We start from the raw sequence: 26,695 nt of genomic DNA on the forward strand, positions 1-26,695 counted from the left end.
GAGCCAGCACTGGCCTTGATGCTTCACTTGCTTTACTCAAGCCTGCAATGTTCATTGCATAAACTCTGAACTGGTACTCAAGGCCTTCAATGAGATTGGAGACCTTGTAGTGGCACTCAAGGCAAGGGATCTTGTTCTCCCTCACCCACAGAATAGTATTGCGTTCTTTCTTCTCAATCCAGTATCCATTTACCTGGCTTCCACCATCATTATATGGCAAATCCCAGCGGAAAGAAATTGCATTAGCAGACACTGAAACAACATCTGGTCGAGTTGGTGGGCTTGGTGGGACTGAAAACGAAAATAAATAAAATTATGAATGTTCTATAACACCAACCAATTAAAAGTTATATAAAACCAATGTACTCACCAAATGGATGCTCAGCAACAATAGCTTGAGATTCAATAGATTTGCTAACACCAAACTTGTTCTCAGCACAGACTCTGAAACTGTACTCCATGTACTTGGTCAGATGAGTTACTTTGATGGTGGTCCGTTTCACACTTGAATTCACAACTTGCCATGTAGTGGACCCCGACTCACGCTTCTCAACAATATAATTGGTGATGTCCGTTCCACCATCATCTGAAGGTTCACACCATGTCAATACACAGGACTCTGATGTGATTCCTGAAACTTCAACAGGTCCAATTGGTGTGCTTGGTCTTCCAATGACAATGACAGTGACAGTGAATGTCTTTGATCCAGCTGCATTCTCCAGAGTGATATAATACTTTCCACTGTCACCTCTCTTGGCATCCTTAACCAGTAGAGTGGTTCTATCTTTAGAAGTCTTAATTGATACTCTGTCTGTTTCTTTGAGTTTCATTTCTTCAAGTTTCCATGTTACCTTGGGAGCTGGTCTCCCACTGATTGGAATATCAATGGTAAAGTTATTTCCTGTTTTGCAAGTGATGAGCTGCTTATTGATGCCACTAAGATCTGCAGTTGGTTCAATACGAGGCTCCTTAATAATGACAGAGCCTAGCGCATCTCGTGGCTGACTAATGCCAGCATCATTCTGGGCCATGACATGGAATTCATATTCTGTGTTCTCAACCAATCCTTCAAGAACCATTTTCAAAGATTTGGTTTGACCACCAATAACCCAGCGATCAGAGCCCTTCTTTCTAGTCTCAACAATGTACCCTGTAATGCGGCTTCCACCATCATGCTCAGGCTTCATCCATACTAAGGTGGCTGTTGAGGATGTGGTATCAATAACATCCAGTCTCTTGGGAGGTGCAGGCTCTTCTGTGGCAATTATAGGCTCTGACATTTCATATGGCTCACCTTTGCCATACTGATTTTCTGCAATAACTCTAAAGAAGTATGCTATGCCTACAGCGAGGTTGGTCACTCTTAGGATTTGACGTGTGCACTTTTCACTAACCTCTTGCCAACTCAAGCGACTTGCCTCTCGCTTCTCAACAATGTAGTGATGAACACGGGCACCGCCATCATTACATGGTGCGTCCCACATGAGTGTCAGGGCACCTCTTGTGACATCCTTGAATGAGAGAGGTCCTGGTGGTCCAGGTGTGTCCAACACTTTCACTGTTAATGTGATAGATTTACGACCACTGTTGTTTTCAAGAGAAAGTGTATACTTGCCAGCATCATACCTGCTGCAATTTTCAATTGTCAAGGTACTGAATATGTCTGTGGTATGAATATCCACCATTACACCAAGTTCTCCATCTGCCTTTGTCCATGTTGCAAGGGGGGCTGGTTTTCCACAGAAGGGAATATGAAGTGTGACTGTTCCACCATTTCTCACAACATGTGTCTGTTTGAAGTCTGCATCAATATCAATTTCTGGTGATGTCAGTCTATCAACTGCTTGTACTACATTTGGAATCTCAGAGGTTTCTCCCTTCCCAGCACCATTGACTGCACATACACGGAATTTGTAGTCTTCACCAGGTTCTAAATCTGTTATTGTATATTTGGTATGGATGCAAGTCTGGTTGTTGACTCTGTGCCATTCCTCAAGGCTTGCCTTGCACATATCAATTATGTAACCGATGATTTCCATACCACCATCAAACACAGGTTTGGTCCATTCCAAAGTAACAGATGTCTTAGTAGAATCAATTACCTTCACCACAGTTGGTGCACTGGGTGCACTTGTTGGCTCTCTGCACTTGAACAATCTGGACGTACTACTTGCAGGTCCAATACCAGCTCCGTTTTCAGCCATAACACGGAATTCATATTCATTTCCTTCTGTAAGATTTGTTACTCTGTGCCTAAGCTCGGTTATTGGTCTCTTAGATGAAACCTTCACCCATCTTAAGCTCTTCTTCTCTCGTCTTTCAAGAATGTATTGCTTGATCTCATTTCCGCCATCGTGTCTTGGTCTTGTCCAGCATAGAGTAATACTGTTTCCAGTCACATGTGTGCAGTCAGGTGTCCCAGGAGCATCTGGTACCGCTGTGAGACAATAAGAAGAAATGTTTTAAAATCAAGAAACACCAGTGCTTAAATAGCAAATTATTGCATCTAGAACAAATACTTACTGTATTGCATTTGAGCAATGATTGGATCAGACTCCATTGGCTTGCCAACACCAAATTTATTGACAGCGGATACACGGAACTGATATTCATTGCCTTTAATCAGCTTTGTGGCATTAAAAGAGCAGGCTTCACACTTGGATGTAACAAGTGCCCATGAAATTCTGGAAGTCTCACGTTTCTCAATCACATAATGAGTGATAGGTGCACATCCATCATTTTCAGGTGGGCTCCACCAAAGAGTTGCTTTCTCTGCAGATATATTTGTGAAGCGAAGTGGGCCCTCGGGTGGACCAGGGGTATCTAAAAAACACAAACCAGAAATCAGCTATGCCCAAATCCTGAACCTTTTCATTCAAATTGTAAATCAAAATTTCTTTTAAATCATACCTTGTACTCTGACAAGAACATCCACTTTTGTTGTACCCGAACTGTTCTTGGCTTCAACTGTGTAGATACCACGATCATTGCGGTCAGCATCTCTGATGAATAGTGAGCTTGATCCAATTATAGTTGTGATGTCAACCAGCATTTTGTCCACTTCCTTGCTATCTTTATACCATGTGACTTGAGGTACAGGGCGTCCTCTTACACTGCAGCTGAGTTTAATGTTTTCTCCTGCCTTGATGGTGAGGGTCTTCTCAGCACCAAACTCAATCTCAGGGATGACTGAAAAGAAAAGGTTTTTATAAAATTTGAAAGCATAAATTACATCAGATGTATTTAACACAGACAATATCTAAGTATAGATTCGTATGTACATACCACTTTCATCTTTGGTCATGATGTAACCAGATGACTGAGAAGGTGGACTAACTGTTCCAACAGCATTCCTGGCAATCACCCTAAATTCAAAGCGGTCACCTGCAGCAAGGCCTGTTACTGTAAACTGACATTCGCTGATGTCAATGAAATTGCATCTTAACCAGCGTGCCCTTCCTTGTCGCCTTTCAACACTGTATGCCACAATCTTACTGCCTCCATCGCGTTTAGGTGGTTCCCACTGAAGTGTTACAGAGTCTCTTGTAACATCAATGCAATTAAGTGTGCCAGGAGGATCTATAGAAGAAATAAAGATGATGTGAATAAAATACGCAATTTTGAAAGAAAAAAAAGTATTTTATCATGGAGGTATATATGAAATGCCAATGACAACAAAATTAATACTAAGACTCACCAACAGGGGAGATTGCCAGTTTATGCTTGCTCTGTTCACTGACTTGACTCATGCCAGCATTGTTTTCGGCATAAACTCTGAATGAATACTCCAGACCTTCAAGAAGTCCAATGACTCTGTACTCTTTTCCAGAGATAATATTGGAATTTGCTTTTGTCCACAGTAAGCTGTTCCTGTCTTTTTTCTCAAGATGGTATCCAGTGACTGGTGAACCACCATCAAAGCTTGGGGCATCCCACTGAACAGTCATGCCATCACTTGTAACATTGTATACTACAGGCTTTCCAGGTGGACCTGGTGGCTTATATTGGTGTTGAGCAACCACATCCGATGAGGTGAGAGGCTCGCTAACTCCATATTTGTTTTCTGCACGTACCCTAAATTGGTATTCAGTTCCCTTAACCAAATTTGGTATCTTAAATGTGGTCCTGATCACACTAGAGCAAACCATTTTCCATGCAGCTTGGGATGTCTCTCGCTTTTCAACACTGTAGCAGGTGATCTCTCCTCCACCGTCTTCCTGGGGTTCATTCCATGAGATGATAATACTCTGGGCTTTAATTTCATCAAAACTGATTGGGCCTACAGGTGTAGATGGTGGCCCAAGTGTTATTACTTTGATGTCAAAGAAGTTCTTGTCAAGTTTGTTATCAAGGACCAAGGTGTATTGTCCTGCATTGTCTTTTCTTACATTTCGTACAATAAGACTTGCCTTGTTCTCTGTTTGTCTAAAACGAACTTGATCACTTTCCTTGAGTGGCACATTATCTTTCATCCACTGAATAGTGGGCTTTGGTTTACCTTTGAAGGGCAAGTCAATATTCACATTTTCTCCAATGCGAACACTTAATTCCCCATTAGGAAAGTCAATCAGGTTTGCTTCAGGTGGTATTACAATGTACTTTACAGTAATTGGTCCAATTTGAGAGAAGTCACTGCAACCCTTCTCGTTTTTGGCAAAAACTCTAAAGAACATTTCTGAGAGTTCTTTAAGGTGTGTTACCTCATGCTGGCAACGTCTGCATGTGCCACCAATACTCCAAGCATCCTCTCCCTTTTCTTTCTTCTCAATAATGTACTCAGAAATGTGGCTGCCACCATCATGATCAGGCTTTGTCCATGCCAAAGTTACAGATGTATTAGATGAGTCCACCATTACCAAATCCTTAACAGCACCAGGCATCTCGGTTGCTCTAACTGGTTGTGCTGTGTTACAAGGGTCACCAATGCCATATTCATTTTCAGCAGAAACACGGAAGAAATAGGAAATTTCTTCAGACAGACCATCAACCTTGTATGTTGTGTTGGAACATTCTTTTGTCACCAAAGTGAAGGCCTTCAGTTTAGCATCCTTCTTCTCAATAATGTAATTTGTGATTGGGGAGCCACCATCAATATAAGGAGGCTCCCAGCTAAGAGTGAGTTTACCTCGTGTCACATTCTTTACTATCAATTTATTGCAAGAAGATGGGGTGTCCAGTACTTTAACAGACACTGTAATTGTTTTTGGCTCTCCGACTCCATTTTCAATTTCAAGAAGATATTTGCCTGTATCATCCCTTGTGACTTTTGGAATAACGAGCTCAGTTGAATATTCAGTGTTTTTTATGGTATATCTTGCTTCACCACTAATGTTCTTGTCTCCCTTTCTCCATGTTACATTAGGAGCAGGTCTACCCTTAAGCGGAATGACAATCTCCACATCTCTACCAGCCTTTGCTATGTACTGAGTTGACATTGAGATATCCAGATCAACATCAGCCTCCTCTGTTGAAATTAAAGAGTAAAATATATCAGTTTCATAGAAACATAAAAATGTAAGTATTCAGAAAACAAAATGTCTTTGTAGGATAGGATAGCATATGATAGGATAGTACTTTTTTATCCCTTGGGGGAAATTGAGGACATTGTTTTTTAGAAAATACAAACCCAGAATATCTTTGGCTTGCAATGGCTGTATAATTTCAATTGGACGTCCAGCTCCAGCGCAGTTAACAGCAGAGACACGGAAGAAGTAATACACTCCAGGTTTCAAGTGGGACACCACAAACTCCGTCGTCCTCACTTCACCTTTAGAGCTTATAGTGACCCATTCCTTCTCAACTGCCATTCGTTGTTCAACAACATAGCTTGTGATTTCGCTACCACCATCATAGACAGGCTTCACCCATCCAAGGGTAATGGATGTCTTTGTTGAATCAACAACTCCGAGCTTGGTTGGCTCACTTGGTGGATCTTAAATAGAAATTAATGTAGAGTATATATAACATATTCTGGTTGAATATACAAGATGCAAGGTTATTTATACATGCTGAAAAGTAAACAATAAAAAATACAATAAAAGAACACACAAAAAGCTTACCAATGGGGTCATAAGCTTTGTAGAATATGGATGCATCAGAATATGGGCCTGCTCCAGCTTTGTTGATTGCACTGACACGATACTGATATTCATTTTCCTCTGTGAGGTTGCCAACTTTCTGCCTGGTATCACGAATTGGATCTTTAATAACCTTGAACCACTGTAGACTCTTCTTCTCCCGCTTCTCTAAGTAATATCCATCAATATCACTGCCACCATCCAAACTTGGTCTTTCCCATACCACAGTCATTGTTGACTTGGTAATCATAGTGACTTGAGGTTTAGAGGGCTGACTAGGAGGAACTGCGTAAAACATAAAGCATTAAAACTAGATCATGCAGATACTAATGAAAATAACAATGGAACAAGATTATTAAAAAAATACCAAATACCAAAAAAGTTCCATACCAAATGAATTTTGTGCAATTACTGGTCTTGATTCCAGAGGTTCCCCAACTCCATATTTGTTTACACCACGCACACGGAAAATGTATTCATTACCCTTAATGAGCCTTTGCACTGTGACAATGCAATCTTCCAGCTTCTCTGAGATTATGGACCACATAATTCTGCTTGTCTCACGTTTCTCCACAATATAGTGGGTCACCATTGCACCACCTTCATCAGCTGGAGGTTCCCACATGATGGTTGTAGTAGTTGCAGTGACTTTCTTGAATTGTATCTCTCCAGCAGGAGGTCCCGGTTTATCTGAGTGTGCAAAAAATGCATAAACAAATATTCAAATTAGATCTGTAAAAGTTAAGGCATGTTATCACTTGACAGTTTATTATTAATACGTCTTAAATGGTTCTTTAATTTATAAATTATCATCAAAGCTATATACGTAAGAAATATCAAGAGTGAACACACTTTGTACAAGCATGAATGAAAAGATCAGCATAAGACTGGTGAGGGAGTCAAAAACATCTTTGATAAACGTGCAAGTACATTAAGTGTGAGAAAAGAATTGCCTTTAAATTATTTTAGATTGCGTTGAGTTAGTGCATTTATCATACATTTTGTGAGTGTGAGATAAGGACAATACTACTATAATCACTACTATATTTAAAATGTTAAGAGTAACCCAACTGAATTGCTGAACCCAACCATTACATGCAATAATTTAACTGACGGCCCTAACACAAATATAACATGAGAGGCCATAAGAGTGATCTCAGTTATTACAAGCTGTGTAGCAGTAAACTTTACAACATACCTTGGACAAGTACTCTGATAGATGCATATGCTGAGCCTAAAGAGTTCTTGATCTTGAGTTCATATGTTCCAGTATCCACACGTGTGGCATCCTTGACTGAGATGCATGCAGAATCTGTGGTGTTGGAGATGGAAATCTGAGCTCCGGGCTCAAGCTCCTTTCCATCCTTGTACCATTCAATAGTTGGTTGAGGTTTTGCAATAATACCAACTTTAAGTTGAATTGCAGCTCCTGCTTTGTATTTTACAGTGTCAAGATATTCATGACCAAGTTCAATCTCAGGAGCACCATATGTGTCCACACATGTGACTGGTCCAACAGTTGCAGATAGGGTACTAATGGAGCCAACTGCATTCTTAGCCATAACTCGGAATTCATAAGATTCATTCTGAGTCAAGCCTGACACAGTGAACTTTGTGTCCGTAACATTTGTCAAATTAGCTTTTGACCATCTTCCTTTAGGACCGTCTTTCCTTTCAATTAGATATCCTGTAATTGTACTTCCTCCATCATATGAGGGTTTCTGCCAGGCAAGGCTTATTGAATTCTTTGTGATATCGGTAACTCTAAGGTTGTTTGGAGGTTCTGTGGAGAAATTATTTTTATAATTAATGGTATAGAATATATAATCTAATTAATTATTTTGAATTTCTGCTTTGGATTAAAAAAATAAGTGTACTGGATTAATTCATATTAATGGTTTGATTATATGGAAAATTAAATCCGTTTACACAAAACGAAATGCTTACCACAAGCATCAATTACAAGCACTGGATCTGAGAGCTTGCTAACTGGACCAATACCAGCAGCATTTTCAGCAGCAATCTTGAACTCATAGATTAGGCCAGCATTCACATTTGATACTTTGAAATGTGTAGCTCGGATAACAGTTTTGTTAACCTTTTGCCAAAGAATGCTGTTTCTGTCTTTCATTTGAAGGTGGTATCCAAAGACATGACTTCCACCATCAGAAGATGGCTCCTTCCAGTTAACAGTGACACTTTCCTTAGTTACAGCAGACACCCATGGCTGTGAAGGGGCCGTGGGGATTGCTGAAACAAAATAGAACAGGTTTTCATTGACGTTTAAAGGCATACATTTGTATTTACAAAATGTACAAATTTGGATTATTATGTCTAGAAGAATGTTGCTCACTGTATGGAAGACAGACGGTAACAGAAGGTGAATCAATATGGTCACTTATGCCAAAGCGATTCTCAGCTCTGATTCTGAACTGGTATTCAACTCCAGTAGTCAGCTTCATGATCTTGATTGTGCATCTTGCAACAGCAGATGAAACCTCTACCCAGTTTGCAGTAGTGGTCTCACGTTTTAGAACAATGTAGTTTGTGATAGGGCTACCACCATCATATGTGGGAGGCAACCACTTCAGGCTTACGTTGTCCTCTGTGACGTCACACATTTCAACAGGGCCAACTGGTGGACTTGGTCTGTCAAGGACCACAAGATTCACAAAGGATTTTGTGGTTCCTCTAGAGTTGGAGGCTGTGATATCATATCTGCCTGCATCCAAAGCAACACTCTCACGCAAAGTAATGATAAGGGAGTCAGTGGTCACTTCAGAGTTGAATCTCAAGGTTGATTTTAGAACCTGTCCATTCTTAGAGAGGGATACTTTTGGTAGTGGTTTACCAGTGAGGGGAATCTCAATGTTGAGATTTGAACCTGCCTTTACATAGGCAGTGTTGTGTTGGAAGTTCTTCATGTTAATCTCAGGAGCCTCTGTTGATTAAAAAGCACAACATTATAAAATTGTGAAAGTTACAGAACATCATGTAAAACGAATCAAACAAACACTGTGTATGCATAGCAATAAAAAAACTTTAATAATAAATAACTTACCCAACTGCTCCTTAACAAGCACAGGCAAAACCATGTCCTTGGGGTCGCTAAGTCCAGCATGGTTTTCAGCCCGGACTCTAAAGTAGTACTCAGCATTCTCTCTCAATCCATAGACAACAAAGTGAGTTGATTTGGTGGAACCACACTTTATCCACTTCTGCTGCCCTTTCTCAAGAGCCTCGACAAGGTAATTTGTGATTCTGCTACCACCATCATGTTCTGGTTTAAGCCAAGCTAGTGAGACACTGTCTTTTGAGACATCTGTGACGCCAAGCTTGGGTGGTGGACTTGGTTTTTCTGAAATTAAAAGGTAGAAAGGAACAAAACATTATGTAACAAAAAACATTATGTAACAATAGCCTGAAATAATAATAAAACCATTTACTGTATGTGCAATAGTAAAAATTCAATAAATAAAAAGATTAAATTTTTACCTGTAATCTTAGTTCCTTCTTTTGTCTCAATTGGCACTCCTATACCATAAACATTTTCTCCAGTTACTCTGAAATAATAAACACCTCCTTCTTGAAGGTCAGTCAGTTTATAAGTCAGGCGGTGGCAACTGTCTGTAATCCTGGTCCATCCCATTTTAGTTGCCTCACGGAGATCAACAAGGTAGTTCTTGACTGGAGCACCACCCTCATTTTCAGGGGTGTCCCATGTAATAGTTGCAGAGCTCTTGGTGACTTCCTTAACTTCAATACGGGCTGGTGGTCCAGGAGAATCAAGGACTTTTACACTCAATGTCAGTGTAGCAGTTCCAGCTACATTTTGGAGGGCTACAGTGTATTTGCCTGAGTCATCTCTTGTAGCTTGCTCAATTGTGATAGATGTGCAGTTATCAGTGGTATCAATAGCTGCCCGAACTCTCAGATCAACATCTGGTTTGTTCCACATGACATGTGGTATAGGCTTTCCCTTGAATGGAACTTTAAGGGTAAATGAGCTGCCATCTTTGACAATCAGTGTCTTTCTCATTTCATTACTAATAAGGAAGACTGGCTCATCTTCTCTGTCCTTTGCTATCTGTGGATCAGTTTCAGGGCTTGGTTCACTTGGGCCAATCTTGTTAATCGATCTGACTACAAAGACATACTCTGCCCCTAATGTGAGTCCAACCATTGTGAACTCTGTGCTTGTGGTGTTATTGACTCCAACTGTCCAGTCGTCATCATTGGTTTTCCTGTATTCAACCATGTATCCTGTGACTGGAGAGCCACCATCAAACAATGGCTTGTTCCAAGAGAGTGTTATTGATGTTTTTGTAGAATCGATTACTTTAGGTTTAGCTGGAGGTGATGGTAGGAATAATGGATCTTCTGCCTTTGTGAGGGGGCAAGGCACACTTGGCACACTCAAACCAGCTGCATTCTCTGCATAGACTCGATATTCATATTCACATCCTTCACGAAGATTGGAAGCTTTGACTCTTAAGTCATAAACAGGCTTTTTGTTGACACGGACCCAACGAAGACCAGATTTCTCACTTTTCTCAATTACATAGCCAGAAATACTACTACCTCCATCAGAGACAGGTCTTTCCCAGCAGATTGTCATTGCTTCACCTGTAATACTAGTGACCGCAACATTTGTTGGTGGAGCAGGGACTGTAAATGGATCCATTGCCTTAACGGGATCACTCTCCAGAACTTCACCGATTCCATATTTATTAACACCCCGAACTCTAAATATATATTCATTACCTTTGAGCAGTTTTGTTACTTTACATGTTGTGGCCTTCATCTCTGCATAGACCAGAGTCCAGGCAAGCCGGCTTGTCTCACGTTTCTCAACTATGTAATGCTGAATTTCAGCACCACCATTTTCTTGAGGTGGTCCCCAGGTCAATGTACATTTCTCTGCAGTTACACCACTTACTTCCAGTGGCCCAGATGATGGACCAGGCCTATCCAGGACCTTACAGTTCACTGCTAAAGATCTGGTGCCAGCAACATTCTGTAATGTTAGAACATATTGTCCAGAGTCTCGTCTAATGGCATCTCTTACAATTAGTGTTGTACTAGTAAGTGTTGAAGAAATCTCAACTCTGGCCTTGGCTTCAATTTCTTTCCCATCCTTTGCCCACAAAATCACAGGAATTGGACGTCCAGAAATTTCAGCATCAATTCTCAATATATCTCCAGCCTTAACTACAACCAGTTGCCTTAGCTTGTCCTCAATTGTGATGCGTGGTGGATCAACATCATCTTTTACAGTTACAGGTCCTGTTCCCTCTGATGGCTCACTGAGTAAACCAGCTGCATTCTTTGCAATAACATGGAAATCATATCTTTGATCTTCAATCAGGCCAGTCACATCAAAGAAAGTTTCCTGAAGATTAGTAAAATTACATTTTAACCACCGGCCATCTGGAAGTTCTCTTCGTTCAACAATGTAACCAGTCAACTTGGCTCCACCATCATACTCCGGTTTTGCCCAAGAGAGAGAAACAGTTGTTCTTGTGATGTTCATCACTATTGGCTGGCCTGGAGGATCACATGGATCTCGAGCAGCAACAGGATCACAAGCCTTTGTGCAAGGTCCAATGCCTGCAATATTCTCAGCATATATTCTATACTGATAGAAGAGGCCTTCTTCCAAACCAGTAACCTTGAACTGAGTTTCTGTAATAAGACCTCTGTTAATCTTTGTCCAGAGAAGGCTGCTTTGGTTTTTGCATTCCAAGTGATATCCAATAACTGGACTTCCACCATCACTTGGTGGTCTGTTCCATGTAACTAGCATTCCTAATTTAGTGGCATGAGAAACTTGAAGACTTGTTGGAGGGCCTGGAGGTGTGAAGGGGTACTGTGCAACTATTGGGGCAGAGTCAATTGCATGGCTCTTACCATAACGATTCTCCGCAGCAATACGGAACTGATATTCTGTTCCTTGTGTCAAACGACTTACTTTCATTGATGTTCTTGCAACTGTTGCTGAAACGATTTGCCATGCTGTCGTGGTTGTATCTCTCTTCTCAACCACATAATTATTAATTTGACAGCCACCATCATAAATCGGAGGGTCCCATGATAATGAAATAAAATCAGCACTTACTTCATCTACTTTGATAGCACCTGGTGGACCTGGTTTATCAAGAACAATGACAGATATTTCTGCTGATTTAACACCAAATGTGTTGGCTAATCTAATTTCATATTTTCCTACATCCTCCCTTGTTGCATCCTTGATGACAATCTTAGATGATGTCTTTGATGTCAGAACATTTACTCTGGTTGTTTGTTTTAATGAGTGACCATCCTTTTTCCATGTGACCTCTGGATGTGGTCTGCCTCTGAATGGAACATCAATTTTGAGATCATCTCCAGCTTTTACACTGTAAGTGTTAAAAACCAAATCAATAATTGGTTCAATCGTAATATCCTTTGCACACACAGGTGCTCCCAGTGGCTTAGGATCACTCTTTCCTTTGTCATTAAGAGCTGTTATTCTGAAGCTGTATTCCTCTCCTGTTGTAAGTCCTTCAATTATGGCTTCCAGTGCCTTTACTGTAGCACACACAGTCCATTTATCTGATCCCTTAGTTAACATTTCCACTGTGTAGCCTGTAATTTTACTGCCACCATCATGATCTGGCTTTTCCCATGCAAGAGTAACAGTGTGGCGGGTTACATCAACAACTGTAATTTTACCAGGTGGTAAGGGTGCTTGGGAGATTTTCACTGCATCTGTGGTCTCTGCAGGCAAGCCAACACCAAGTTCATTCACAGCTAATACACGGAAGTGGTACAGACCTCCTTCTTGGAGATCGTCAACTTTGACCGAATTCCTGACACAGTTGTTTGTCACAGTTGTGAATGCCATTCTTTTAGATTCACGCTTCTCTACAATGTAATGGGTAATCTTGGCTCCACCATCAATTTGTGGAGGCTCCCACTGTAACTGCACAGAATCTCTCTTTACATCCTTAATTTCAAAGTTCACTGGAGCACTTGGAGAGTCAAGGACTTTAACATTAATAAATGCAGATTTTGAGCCTCTAATGTTTTCTAGAGTCACTACATACTTGCCAGTGTCAAAGCGGTTAACATTGTCAATGACAAGCACAGTGTACGAGCCTGTAACTTCAATTTGAGCCCGCTCTGTTAATGTACCATCTACCTTTGTCCACTTAACCTCAGGCTCAGGCCTTCCCCTTATCGTGACAAATAAGCGTAGTGTCGCACTGGCACGCACAGTCACACTTTTCCTAAGATCTGTATCAAGTTCTACCTCAGGAGCTTCAAGTTTTTCTGAAGCAATTACAGACCCTGGAATATCAACATGCTCTCCAGCACCCTCAATATTAATTGCACAAATGCGGAAGTTATATTCTGCATTTTCCTTTAGTTTTTTGACAGTGTAGTGAGTTGCTTGTACACCAGTTGGTGGAGTGCATACCGTCCATTCATCTACATTGGCTTCCTTTATCTCAACAATGTATCCTGAGATTGCTGCCCCACCATCATAAATTGGTCGACTCCATGCCAGGGAAACAGTTGTGCTTGAGTGGTCTGTCACTTTAGGATTGTTAGGAGGGCCAGGAGGATAAGTTGCATCACAAGCCTTGTAATACTCAGATGGTTCACTTGGTGTGCTTACACCAGCAGCATTTTCAGCAGATACTCTGAATTCGTAGAAGTGTCCCTCTGTCAAACCAGTGACTCTGAAACGCAAGTCATTCAGTCTTTTCTTGTTACATTTTGACCACCGAATACCCTCTTTATCACGTTTCTCAAGAGTATAACTCTCAATTTGTGATCCACCATCATTCTCTGGCCGTTCCCATGTAAGGACTATAGAGTCTCTAGTGATTGCACTTGCCTTTGGAGTTGAGGGTGGACTGGATGGGTTGAATGGATTTTTTGCAGCGACAGGTTCAGATTCAAGTGGCTCACCAATACCATACTTGCTCACTGCCATGATCCTAAATATATACTCATTACCAGGTAAGAGTTTAGTGACTTTATAACTGATGGCTTGAATTTTTGGTTCCACTACTGTCCAAGAAAGCCTGCTTGTTTCCCTTTTTTCAATAATGTAATGAGAAATACTAGCTCCACCATCATGTGATGGGTGGCTCCAGTGCAAATAACATTTTTCTGCTGTGACACCAGTTACTTTCAAAGGGCCACAAGGTGGACCAGGCCTATCAAGAACCTTGACATTAACAGGTACCAGCTTTGTTCCACCAACATTACTAAGACTCAAGACAAAATGTCCGCCATCTACCCTGATGCAGTCCTTAACAGTCAGAACTGTCTGTGTTATGGTGGATTTAATCTCCATTCTGGGTGTAGAACTGTCAATTTCCTTTCCATCCTTAAGCCACATAATATCAGGGAGAGGTTTGCCAGCAATTTCAGCATCAATAGTAAAGATCTCACCAGCTTTTACAATGATAACATCTTTAAATTTTGAATCCATGGAGACTGAGGGAGCTTCAATCTCATCCTGAGCAGTAATTGGTCCAGTGCTTTCAGAGGGTGCACTTAAAATACCAGCTCCATTTCGAGCAATTACTCTGAATTCGTATATCTGTTCCTCTTCTAATCCACTTATTGTAAATTGTGTGTCTATAATATTTGCAAAACTGGCCTTCATCCAACGACCTTCAGGCAGTTTCTTCCTTTCAACAATATATCCTGTGATTGCACTTCCACCATCATATTGTGGTTTACTCCACTGAAGAGTTATTAGCTTTCTTGTAATAACAATGGCCTCAGGAGTTCCAGGGGCATCACATGGATCACGTGCAACAACAGTTTCTGAGACTTTACTTGATGGACTGATTCCTGCAATATTTTCAGCATACACCCTGTATTCATATTCAATTCCCTCCTCCAGACCATTTGTTCTGAGTCGAGTGTCAGTGATAAGAAGCTTGTTAAGTTTTGTCCATAATATACTATTCTTTTCTTTACGCTCTAGGTGATACCCAATTACAGGGCTACCGCCATTATTGCTGGGGGGTTTCCATTCAATGACCATGTGGTCTTTTGTCACTGATGAAACAAATGGTGCAGCAGGAGCTGCAGGCTCAGTAAAAGGATAACTGACAACAACTGCTGTTGAATCTAGGGATGTGCTCTTTCCATACCTGTTCTCTGCAAACACTCTGAACTGATATTCAGAACCAGTCTTCAGCTTAGAGATTTTGATTGTGGTACGAGCAATGGTTGCTGAAACAATCTGCCAGTTGACAGTGGTAGTATCACGTTTTTCAACTATGTAGTTGTTTATCTGACAACCTCCCGTATATAATGGTGGCTCCCAGGAGATTGTAACATAGTTCACACTTACTTCATCAATTTTGACTGGTCCAACTGGTGGACCTGGTTTGTCAAGAATGATTATGCCAATGTCCTCTGTGACTGTTCCCACACTGTTTGTAGCTGTGACTGTATATTTGCCAGAGTCCTCTCTATTGGCATCTTTAATTTTAAGAACAGTTAATGTTGCAGAGCTTGAGACGTTTAATCTAGTTGTCTCTTTCAGCGCTTGTCCATCTTTCATCCATAAAATCTTTGGAGTTGGACGGCCATTAAATGGTATTTCCACTTTAAGATCTTCACCAGCTTGAACACTGTACGTGTTGGAAAGCAATTTAATGGCTGGTTCAAAAGTGACATCTTTGGCAATGACAGGAGCAGCTAATGGTCTTGGATCACTTTTTCCCTTCTCGTTGTAGGCAAAAACTCTGAAGAGGTACTCTTTTCCTGAACTAAGCCCAGTAACTGTTCCCTCACATGTTTTGGTGACTGTAGCTACTATCCACTCTTCTGATCCTGTTGGCTGCATCTCAATATAATAACCTAAAATTCTACTTCCACCATCATGATCTGGTTTATCCCAGGACAGTGTTGCTGTAGATTTTGTCACATCAGTCAAAGTGACCTTTCCAACAGATAGAGGAGGATCAGCTGTCTTTACAGATTCTTCTGTTTCTACAGGCAGACCAACACCAAATTCATTTTCCGCCATGACTCTGAAATAATAAATACCACCTTCTGTAAGATCACCAACTCGGAAGCTAGTCTTGGTGCACTTAGTAGTAATGTTTGCAAATCCTTTTCTATTTGATTCACGCTTGTCAACAATGTAATTTTTTATTTTTGAACCACCATCAATAAGCGGAGGCTCCCAAACAAGGGTGACATAGTTTCTAGTTATATCTTTCACAACAAGGTTCTGTGGAGCACCTGGTGTATCCATTACTTTAACTGACACAAATGCTGACTTTTTACCAGCACTGTTTTCCAAAGTTAGAGTATATTTCCCAGCATCATTTCTGTCACATATATCGATTGATAGTTGGGTGTAATCTGGTCCCTTTTCTATTTGTGCTTTATCTGGTAAATCTCCTTCATCCTTGGTCCAGTTTATTTCAGGAGCTGGGCGTCCTTTTAAGGGTATGTGTATTCTCATAGATCCTCCAGCATGCACAACGATACCTTTCCTCAACTCAGAGTCAAGCTCAATTTCGGGGGCATTCATCTTATCCACTGGCTTGATGGTCCCTTGGATGGACACCGGCTCACCAACACCCAGCTTATTCAGGGCACATATGTGAACTTTGTATTCTTGGTGTTCAGTGAGCTTAGTTATTGTAAATTTAGTATCATTTAATCCAGAAGGTGGGGTACATGTGGTCCATTCTTCTTCATCAGCTTTACATATCTCAACAACATAGCCCTGGATGTCCAAGCCACCATCATATATTGGTCTACTCCACGCGATGGTGACTGAATTCTTTGTAGTATCAACAAGGTGTGCATTAGTTGGTGAACCAGGCTTGAATGTTGGATCGCAAGCTTTGTAATAAATAGTTGGTGGACTTGGCTGGCCAACTCCTGCAGCATTTTCTGTAGATAACCTGAATTCATATTCATGATCCTCTGTCAAGCCTGTGACCCTGAAACGTAAGTCTGTGACTCTGCGTTTGTTACATTTTGTCCAACGAACTCCAGCTCTGTCTCTCTTTTCCACAATGTAACCAACAATCTCACTTCCACCATCAGTTTCAGGACGATTCCAACATACCGTCATAGAGTCTCTAGAAATATTTGTTATTTCTATATCTTTTGGTGGCCCAGGTCGAACAAACGGATTCCTCATAATCACTGGTGCTGATTCAAGAGGTTCACCTTCACCATACTTGTTGACAGCCATGACACGGAAGACATATTCATTTCCTTTTAGAAGCTTTGTAACTTTAAACATGGTTGCTCCACAATCACTTGAAACTACAGTCCAAGCAAGACGACTTGTTTCTCTCTTTTGTATGATATAATGGGAAATAGTGCTGCCACCATCATGCCGTGGAGGAAGCCATGACAATGAACACTTCTCACATGTTACACCTGAGACAGTTAAAGGCCCTTCAGAGGGTCCAGGTCTATCAAGCACCCTTACATTGAAAGAAACAGACTTTGTTCCAGCCACATTAGTAAGGTGCAATGTGTACTGTCCTCCATCAATTCTAATGGCATCTTTGACAACAAGAATGGCTTTGAAGTCAGTGTTCTTGATCTCAGCTCTTGCTGAATTTTCAACTTCCACATCACCCTTGAACCAATGGATTGCTGGAGTTGGCTTTCCTACTACAGATGCTTCCAGTGTAAATGTTTCTCCAGCATTCACCGTCAAAATCTGGCTGTACTCTGATGCAATCTCATAGTTTGGTGGTTCAACCTCATCCTTAGCTGTAATGGAGCCTGTGCTCTCAGAGGGTTTACTGATTGAGCCAGCTGCATTTCTGGCAATGACCCTGAAATCATATTTGCAGTCTTCTATCAGGCCTGTGACAGAAAATTCAGTTTCAAGAATGTTTGCAAAACTAGCTTTCATCCAGCGGCCGTCTGGAATGTCTCGTTTCTCAACAACATATCCAGTGACAAGACTGCCTCCATCATATTCTGGTGGTGTCCATCTGAGTTTCACTAAGTGCCTTGTCACAATCACTGGCAGAGGTGTGCCTGGTGGGTCACATGGGTCACATGCCACACAACCCTCAGAGATTTTGCTGCACTGTCCAATTCCAACTATGTTTTCAGCATAGACTCTGAACTCATATTCAATGCCCTCCTCCAATGAAGATGTTTTATACCTGGTGTCTTGAATAAGTGTTTTATTGATCTTTGTCCAAAGAATGCTATTCTTTTCCTTTCTCTCAAGATGATATCCTAGGATAGCACTTCCACCATCTGAGACTGGTTTGTGCCATTCAACAACCATTGAGTCTTTTGTGAATGCAGACACAAATGGGGTTCCTGCAGGCCCAGGCTCTTTGAAAGGATACTGGGCAAGAACTGGCTCTGAGTCAATGCCATAGCTTTTACCATATCTATTCTCAGCAAAGATCCTGAACTGGTATTCAGCTCCAGTTTTCAAATTGCCTACTTTAAGTATAGTCCTTGCCACTGTTGCAGAAACAACTACCCAGTTGGTGGTGGTGGTGTCTCTCTTTTGGACAATATAATTTGAAATCTGGCAGCCTCCAGTGTATGTTGGTGGGTCCCAAGATAATGTAATGCTTTCTGCACTTACTTCATCAATCTTGACTGGTCCTGTTGGTGGGCCAGGTTTTTCAAGTATGATTATTTCAACAGTTATTTCCTTTTGGCCAAGCACATTAGCCACAGCAATGTTGTACATACCACCATCTTCTCTTGTTGCATCTTTAATGGTAAGAGTGGTATGATGTGCAGTGTCAGCAACATTTACTCTTGTAGTCTGTTTCAGAGTTGAACCGTCTTTGATCCATGTAATGGTTGGTTTTGGGTGACCAGCAATTCTTGCTTCAATTTTAAAATCTTGCCCAACCTGTACACTGTATGTACTAAGCTTTGTTCTCACTGAGGGTTCAATAGCGAGGTCCTTTGCAACAACAGGATTTGCGAGGAGTCTAGGATCACTCTTTCCTTTGTCATTAACAGCAATAACTCTAAAATTGTACTCTTCACCTTGGGCTAAATTAGTTACAGTAGTATCAAGGGATTTCACTTGAGCACATAGAGACCATTTATCCTGACCTTTTGCCTGCATTTCAACTTCGTAGTGGGAAATTCTGCTGCCTCCATCATGTTCTGGTTTTTCCCATGAGAGGGATACACTCTTTCGTGTAACATCCACTACAAAAACTTTACCAGGGGGCTGTGGCACCTCTGAAATTTTCAGGGGCTCTGGAGTCTCTGCAGGCAATCCAATACCATGTTCATTTTCAGCAATAACTCTAAAGAAATAGTTGTTGCCCTCTTGGAGTGGTTCAATTTTCCATGTCATCCTGTTGCAGGTAGCAACAGCAGAGTATACCTTTCTTGTACTTTCTCGTTTTTCAACAATGTAATTTTTTATTTTAGCTCCGCCATCCACCAAGGGTGGCTCCCAGGTAAGAGTGACTGAATTCTTTGTGACTTCCTTCACACGGAAGTTTGCAGGTGCATCAGGAGTATCTAATACTCTGACACTAATAAATGCAGATTTTGTTCCATTTATATTTTCTAGTGTTAAAATGTATTTTCCACTGTCAAATCTGTTAACATTTTCAATGATGAGTGAAGTGTAACTGCTTGTAATGTCAATTTGTGCTGCCTCATTGATTTCACCCTCAGCCTTTCCCCACTTGACTTCAGGAGTGGGTCTGCCACGGATAGGGACAAACAATCTGAGAGATCCTCCAGCCCTAACGGTGATCATCTTTCTTAGATCAGCATCCAGATCAATATCTGGTGCCTCGAGTTTATCATCTATGAAAATGGATCCTGGGATATCAGCCGTTTCCCCAACACCAACCTTATTTATGGCACAGACTCTGAATGTGTACTCATGCTTTTCAAGAAGTTTTTTAACTTCAAATCGTGTCTCTGTTATTCCTGAGGGCGGTGTGCACATCATCCATTCATCGGATGAACCTTCACAGGCTTCAACAATATAGCCTTGAATCTCACAACCACCATCATAAATAGGTTTTCCCCACTGCAGGACAACAGTTGCTCTTGAGACGTCAATAACCTTGGGGTTGTTTGGTGGACCTGGCTTGAAGACTGGATCCACTGCCTTGAAATACACGGTGGGAGAACTTGGTTTACCAACTCCAGCTGCATTCTCAGCACACACACGGAATTCATAACTTCGGTTTTCAAGAAGTCCTGTTACTCTAAAGCGTAGTTCACTCACTACACGTTTGTTGCATCTTGTCCATCTAATGCCTTCTTTGTCTCTCTTTTCAACTATATATCCTGTAATGGCATTGCCACCATCATTAATGGGTCTTTCCCATGTAATAACCATAGAATCCTTTGTTACATTGGACACTTCAACATCTCTTGGTGCATCAGGTGGGACAAATGGATTTGCTGCAATCACTGGTTCAGATTCCAGAGGTTCACCAATTCCATATTTATTTACAGGGATCACTCTAAAAATATACTCATTTCCAGGAAGCAGTTTTGTGATTTTAAGATTAAGGGTTTGTACTTTAGATTCAACAACAGTCCAAACTAATCTGCTGGTCTCTCTTCTTTCAACAATGTAATAAGACACTTCGGCACCTCCATCATGCAATGGAGTTTTCCAGGCAATGCAGCACTTTTCACTGGTAACTCCATAGATTGAAATTGGACCATCTGGAGGCCCAGGTCTGTCTAGAACCTTGATATTGACATTTACTAATTTCTCTCCACCAACATTTTTCAGTAGCAAAGAATACTGGCCTCCATCAACACGGATAGCCTCCTTCACATTTAGAGTAGTTCTGTAGTCAGTGTTCTTGATCTCAAGTCTAGCAGTATTTGTAAGTTCTTCACCAGCTTTTATCCAGTGAACTGACGGAATTGGTTTGCCAAGTATCCCTGCATCAACTTTAAATGATTCACCAGCATTAACGACAACAGTTTGAGAATATTTGGCATCTAAGTCAATTTTAGGTGGTTCTACTTCATCCTTTGCGGTGATTGCACCAGTACTTTCTGATGGGGCACTGTACACACCTGCAGCATTTCTTGCAATGACACGGAACTCATACTGCTGTTCCTCTACCAAGCCACTTACAACAAATTCAGTCTCAATAATATTAGCAAAAGTAGCTTTCATCCAGCGGCCATTAGGCAACTCTTTCTTCTCAATTACATATCCAGTGATTTTGCTGCCACCATCAAACTGTGGCGGTGTCCACCTGAGTGTTACAGAGCTTCTTGTGACAATCACTGCTTCAGGTTTGCCTGGAGTATCACACGGATCTCTTGCCACTTGGATTTCTGATACTTTGCTTGCTTTGCTAAGACCAACGATATTCTCAGCATAAACTCTAAATTCATATTCAATTCCCTCTTCAAGGCCACCTATCTTGAATCTTGTGTCTGGAATTAATGTTTTGTTTTGTTTCACCCACAGGAGGCTGTTTCTTTCCTTACTCTCAATGTGATACCCCAAAATCTTGCTTCCGCCATCACAACTAGGTTTGTTCCACACAATAACCATACTTTCTTTAGTAGCAGATTGTACAGTGGGTGTTCCCGGTGAACTTGGGATTTCAAAGGGATACTGTGCAACAACAGGCTCAGAAAGAAGAACTGAACTCTTTCCATACCTATTTTCAGCAGCAATTCTAAATTGATACTCACAGCCAGTCTTAAGTCTTGCAGCTTTGATTGTTGTTCTGGCAACAGTTGCAGACACAATCTGCCAGTTTGTGGTGGATGTGTCTCTCTTTTCCACAATGTAGTTATTAATGGTACATCCACCTTCATACTCTGGAGGCTGCCATGATAGTATTACACTGTCTGCAGTTACTTCATCAAATTTTATTGGGCCAGTTGGAGGTCCAGGTTTATCAAGTACAATGACATTTATATCTGCTGAAGCTTCACCAGCTGAGTTTGTCAGTTTAATAGTATATTTGCCCACATCATCCCGTGTGGCTTCTTTTATCAAAAGGTAAAGGTGTCTATCTGCTACTTCAGTATTTACTCTTGTTGTCTCTTTTAGAGCTACACCATCTTTATGCCAGGTAACTCCTGCCTTGGGCTGAGCAACATAAGACACATCAATCTTAAGATCATCACCTGCAAGAACACTGTATGTGCTGGATAAAAGTTTGAAAGCAGGAGTAATAACAACATCCTTAGCAACCACTGGGACACTGAGTGGACGTGGATCACTGGTTCCTTTTTCATTAGTTGCTGATATGCGGAAGGAATATTCTTCACCTTGTGTCAGACCAATAACAACTGCCTCTGTTACTTTAACTGTCATTACTTGAGTCCATTTTTCACTGTTTTTCCCTTGCATTTCAACAATATAACCAGTAATTCTGCTTCCTCCATCATGGTCTGGCTTCTCCCAAGACAGAGTTACACTATTGCCAGTTACCTCCTTTAGAGTTACTTTGCCAGGAGGAAGAGGCCTCTCAGAGATTTTGATAGCCTCTGCTGTCTCAATTGGAAGACCAACACCATATTCATTTTCAGCCAGAATTCTGAAGCAATACATGTTTCCCTCTTGCAAGTCCCCAATTCTCCAACTTGTTTTGGGACAACAAGCATTAACAATTGAGTATGCTTTTCTTGTTGATTCACGTTTTTCAACAATGTAATGCCTGATTCTTGAGCCTCCATCAATGATTGGAGGATCCCAGATAAGTGAAACTGAATCTTTTTTGATTTCTTTGATTGAAAGGTTTTGTGGTGCACCAGGAGTGTCAAGCACTCGGACATTTACAAATGCTGTTTTAACTCCTGAACTGTTTTCCACAGTTAAAACATATTTTCCACCATCAAACCTGTCAACATTCTCAATAAGCAGAGTGGTGAAGGATGGTGTAATCTCAATGGATGCTCTATCAAGGGGTTCACCATTTTCCCTTGACCATCTAATTTCTGGTGCAGGTCTTCCTTTAATTGGCACAAATAATCTCAAGGTGCAGCATGCTCTGATGTTTACTACTTTGCGAAGGTCTGAGTCAAGCTCAATTTCAGGAGGAAGAAGTCTGTCCTCTGCTTTAGGTGAACCAGGCACAGTGGCAGGTTCTCCGACACCCTCACAGTTGAGAGCTGAAATATTAATCTTATATTCTTGGTTTTCTACAAGGTTTGTTATAGTGAATGATGTTGCTGTCAGACCCTCCCTTGGAGTGACAATCGTCCATTCATCTTCTTCTGGCAGACATGTTTCAACATTATATCCTGTAATGTCTGAGCCACCATCATAAACTGGTTTATTCCATGCAATAGTAATGGATGACTTAGTTGTGTCCAAAATCCTTGGATTTCCAGGGGGTCCAGGTTGGAAAATTGTGTCACATGCCATGTAGAATGGACTTGATGGGCTTGGGGCACTTAAGCCAGCAGCATTTTCAGCAAGGATTCTGAATTCATACTCATGCCCAGATGTTAGTCCTGACACTTTAAAGCGCAGATCAGTAACTGTTCTTTTATTGCATTTTACCCAACGAAGGCCAGTTTTATCTCTCCTCTCGATGATGTAGGTTTGTATGCTACTTCCACCATTGTGTTCAGGATGTCCCCAACAAACCACCATTGAATCTTTTGTTATAGAAGTAACTTCTGGTGACTGTGGAGGATCAGATGGCACATATGGGTTGGTGACAACTGCAGGCTCAGATTCAAGAGGTTCTCCAACTCCATACTTGTTCACAGCCATGACTCTAAATATATATTCATTTCCTTTCAGCAGTTTGGTAACCTTATAGCGGTTTACTTGTAAATCTGTGGCTACATTTGTCCAAGTAAGCCTACTTGTTTCACGTCTTTGAATGATGTAATATTCAATCTTTGCTCCTCCATCATGAAGTGGTGGTAGCCATGACAGAATACATTTCTCTATTGTCATGTCTGTGACATGTAGTGGTCCCTCAGGTGGGCCAGGTCTGTCAAGAACTTTAACATTGAACACAAATTTGGAAAATCCTCCAGGATTGCTAGCAGTTAGAGTGTATGCACCACCATCTCTACGTAAAGAATCTTTGTTAATCAAACAAGAATAGAAATCGGATGTTTTGATCTCTAGTTTTGCTGTGTCATCAAGCTCCTTCTCTTCTTTAGTCCAAACCAAGCATGGAATTGGGCGGCCTTTAACTTTTGCATCTAGCTTGAACACCTCTCCTGCCTTGACTACTACAACACTACTGAAACTTGCATCAACATCAATCTTTGGCTCCTCAATATCATCTCTGCAGACAATGACCTCTGAATGTTTAGATGGTTTGCTGACAGCTCCAGCTGAGTTCCTTGCTAATACACGAAATTCATAAGAAGCATCTTCTGTTAGACCACTTACAGTAAAGTTTGTCTCAAGAATGTTGCTGAAGTTGGCTTTGAGCCAGCGACCATTGGGCAGCTCTCTTTTTTCTACTGTATATCCAGTTATTGAAAAGCCACCATCACCCTCTGGCCTTGTCCACTGAAGAGTAACTTCATGTCTGGTTATATTAAGTGCCACTGGTTGACTAGGGGGGTCTATGGGATCAAGTGCATATGTCATCTCAGATGGCTTGCTTGCTTTGCTGAGACCAGCCAGATTTTCTGCAATAACACGGAATTCATATGCAATACCATCCATCAAACCTGAGGATTTAAATATATTGCCAATCACTAGAGCTTTGCTGATCCTCTGCCAGAGAATGCTGTTCTTCTCTTTCCTTTCAATGTGATATCCCAAAATTGTACTACCTCCATCTGAGGAGGGTTCATTCCAGCTGATTGTCATTGAATCCTTGGTGAAGGCAGCTATTTGTGGAATTCCTGGCTGCCCTGGAACATCAAATGGATAAGCAGCCACCACTGGTGCTGATGTTAAGTATGGACCAACACCATATCGATTCTGAGCTTTAACACGGAACTGATATTCGATTCCAGTTGTAAGGCGTGCAGCTTTAAATGTTGTGCGGATAACAGTTGCCGCCAGTTCCACCCATGATGTTCCTGTGGTCTCACGCATCTCAACAATGTAGTTATTAATAGGCACTCCTCCATCGTTTTCTGGAGCTTCCCATGATATTAGAACATAGTCACAAGAAACTTCATCTAACTTTATTGGTCCAGTTGGAGGTCCTGGGATATCATGTACTTGAACAGTTATGGTTTCAGTCACAGTTCCTAAGATATTTTTTCCTGTCATTGAATACTGTCCTCCATCTTTCCTCTTAATTTCATTAATGTTGAGTATTGTAGAAGTTGTTGTATTTTCAATGTTTATTCTCTGTGTCTGTTTAAGTTCCTCATCTTCTTTCTTCCATACAACAAGTGGTCTTGGACGGCCCAGAACTGGGATTTCCACTTTAATATTATCACCTGCTTTAGCTACCACCATCTTCTGATATATGCCTCTAAGGTCAAATCCTGGACATGTGATTTGGTCCTTGATTACAGCTGGTCGGCTCTCACGAGGTTCACTCCTGCCTGAGCTGTTCACAGCAAAGATGCGGAACACATATTCTGCATTTTCCACCAATTCTGTTGCAGTGTAGTCCAAAGCTTTAATTGTTGTCACATGGATCCATTGATCAGAATCTTTCTGCTGGGCCTCTATCACATAACCAGTGATTCGACTTCCACCATCATATTTTGGTTTAGTCCATGCAAGAGTTGCTGTGTCCTTAGATACATCTGAAACAATTAAATTATCTGGTGCAGAAGGAGCCTGAGAAGCTCTGATAGGTTCAGGTGTCTCCGCTGGTTCACCAATGCCCCTTTCATTCTCTGCTAAAACTCTAAAATAATATTCATCTCCCTCTTCCAAGTCTGGAATCTTGTAGGAGCATTTCTGCCAATTTGCAGTGACGGTTGAATAGGCCTTTCGTGTTGCTTCACGCTTCTCAATAATATAATTTGTTATCTTTGAACCACCATCAATAATTGGAATCTCCCATTGTAGAGTGATGCTATGTTTTGTGATTTCCCTTGGCTTCAAATTTACTGGAGGACCTGGGGTGTCAACAACGCGAACATTGACAAATCCAGTCTTCTTACCGGCAACATTCTCTAATGCTAGCACATATTTACCAGCATCATATCTTGTACACTCAGGGATAACCATTAGAGTGTATGATTCAGTAGTGTCAATATGAGCACGACCTTTAAGAGGTACATCTTCCTTGTACCATGTTACCTCTGGAGCTGGTCGGCCCTTGATTGGTACAAATATGCGGATTGAAGCACCTGACTTTACAACAAGTGTTCTTCTAAGCTCTGCATCAAGTTCAAAGTCAGGAATCTCCTCTCGATCCACAAGTTCTACAACTTGTTCAACTTCAGAGGGTTCACCAAGTCCTTCTGAATTTATTGCTTTGACTCTGAAATAATATTTTCCTCCTGATTGTAGATTTGAAACTACAAATTCAGTTATTCTCAATGGAGTAGTTGTGTCTTGAACCCAATCATCATCTCCTTCCTTTTTATGTTCAACAATGTATCCGGACACTTCGAGTCCACCATCATAGAAGGGTCTACCCCAGTTAAATGTAGCTGTTGTTTTGGTAGTGTCAGTAATTCTAGGGTTGGATGGAGGCCCAGGTGGATCTGAAAAATAGTGGAGGGTG

General features: G+C 41.2%; 1 protein-coding gene across 1 annotated transcript in view; it reads right to left on the reverse strand.

Moving 5' to 3' along the window:
- Window positions 1-6: 6 nt before the first annotated feature.
- The window catches only part of ttn.2 (titin, tandem duplicate 2), a gene marked incomplete at its 3' end in the record, with an annotated part of 74,988 nt that continues 48,299 nt past the window's right edge, over window positions 7-26,695 (reverse strand). Inside the window, exons 77-90 of the mRNA XM_052124571.1 lie at window positions 9,573-26,675; window positions 9,139-9,435; window positions 8,431-9,018; window positions 8,025-8,327; window positions 7,276-7,860; window positions 6,468-6,767; window positions 6,060-6,362; window positions 5,627-5,932; window positions 3,698-5,464; window positions 3,286-3,579; window positions 2,911-3,189; window positions 2,524-2,823; window positions 371-2,437; window positions 7-291 (exon numbers count right to left, since the gene is read on the reverse strand). Coding sequence (XP_051980531.1) covers window positions 7-291; window positions 371-2,437; window positions 2,524-2,823; window positions 2,911-3,189; window positions 3,286-3,579; window positions 3,698-5,464; window positions 5,627-5,932; window positions 6,060-6,362; window positions 6,468-6,767; window positions 7,276-7,860; window positions 8,025-8,327; window positions 8,431-9,018; window positions 9,139-9,435; window positions 9,573-26,675 — 24,777 coding nt within the window. The remainder of the gene's footprint in view (window positions 292-370; window positions 2,438-2,523; window positions 2,824-2,910; window positions 3,190-3,285; window positions 3,580-3,697; window positions 5,465-5,626; window positions 5,933-6,059; window positions 6,363-6,467; window positions 6,768-7,275; window positions 7,861-8,024; window positions 8,328-8,430; window positions 9,019-9,138; window positions 9,436-9,572; window positions 26,676-26,695) is intronic.

This window comes from Xyrauchen texanus, unplaced genomic scaffold (assembly GCF_025860055.1).
Source record: "Xyrauchen texanus isolate HMW12.3.18 unplaced genomic scaffold, RBS_HiC_50CHRs HiC_scaffold_104, whole genome shotgun sequence".
Classification (NCBI taxonomy): domain Eukaryota; kingdom Metazoa; phylum Chordata; class Actinopteri; order Cypriniformes; family Catostomidae; genus Xyrauchen; species Xyrauchen texanus.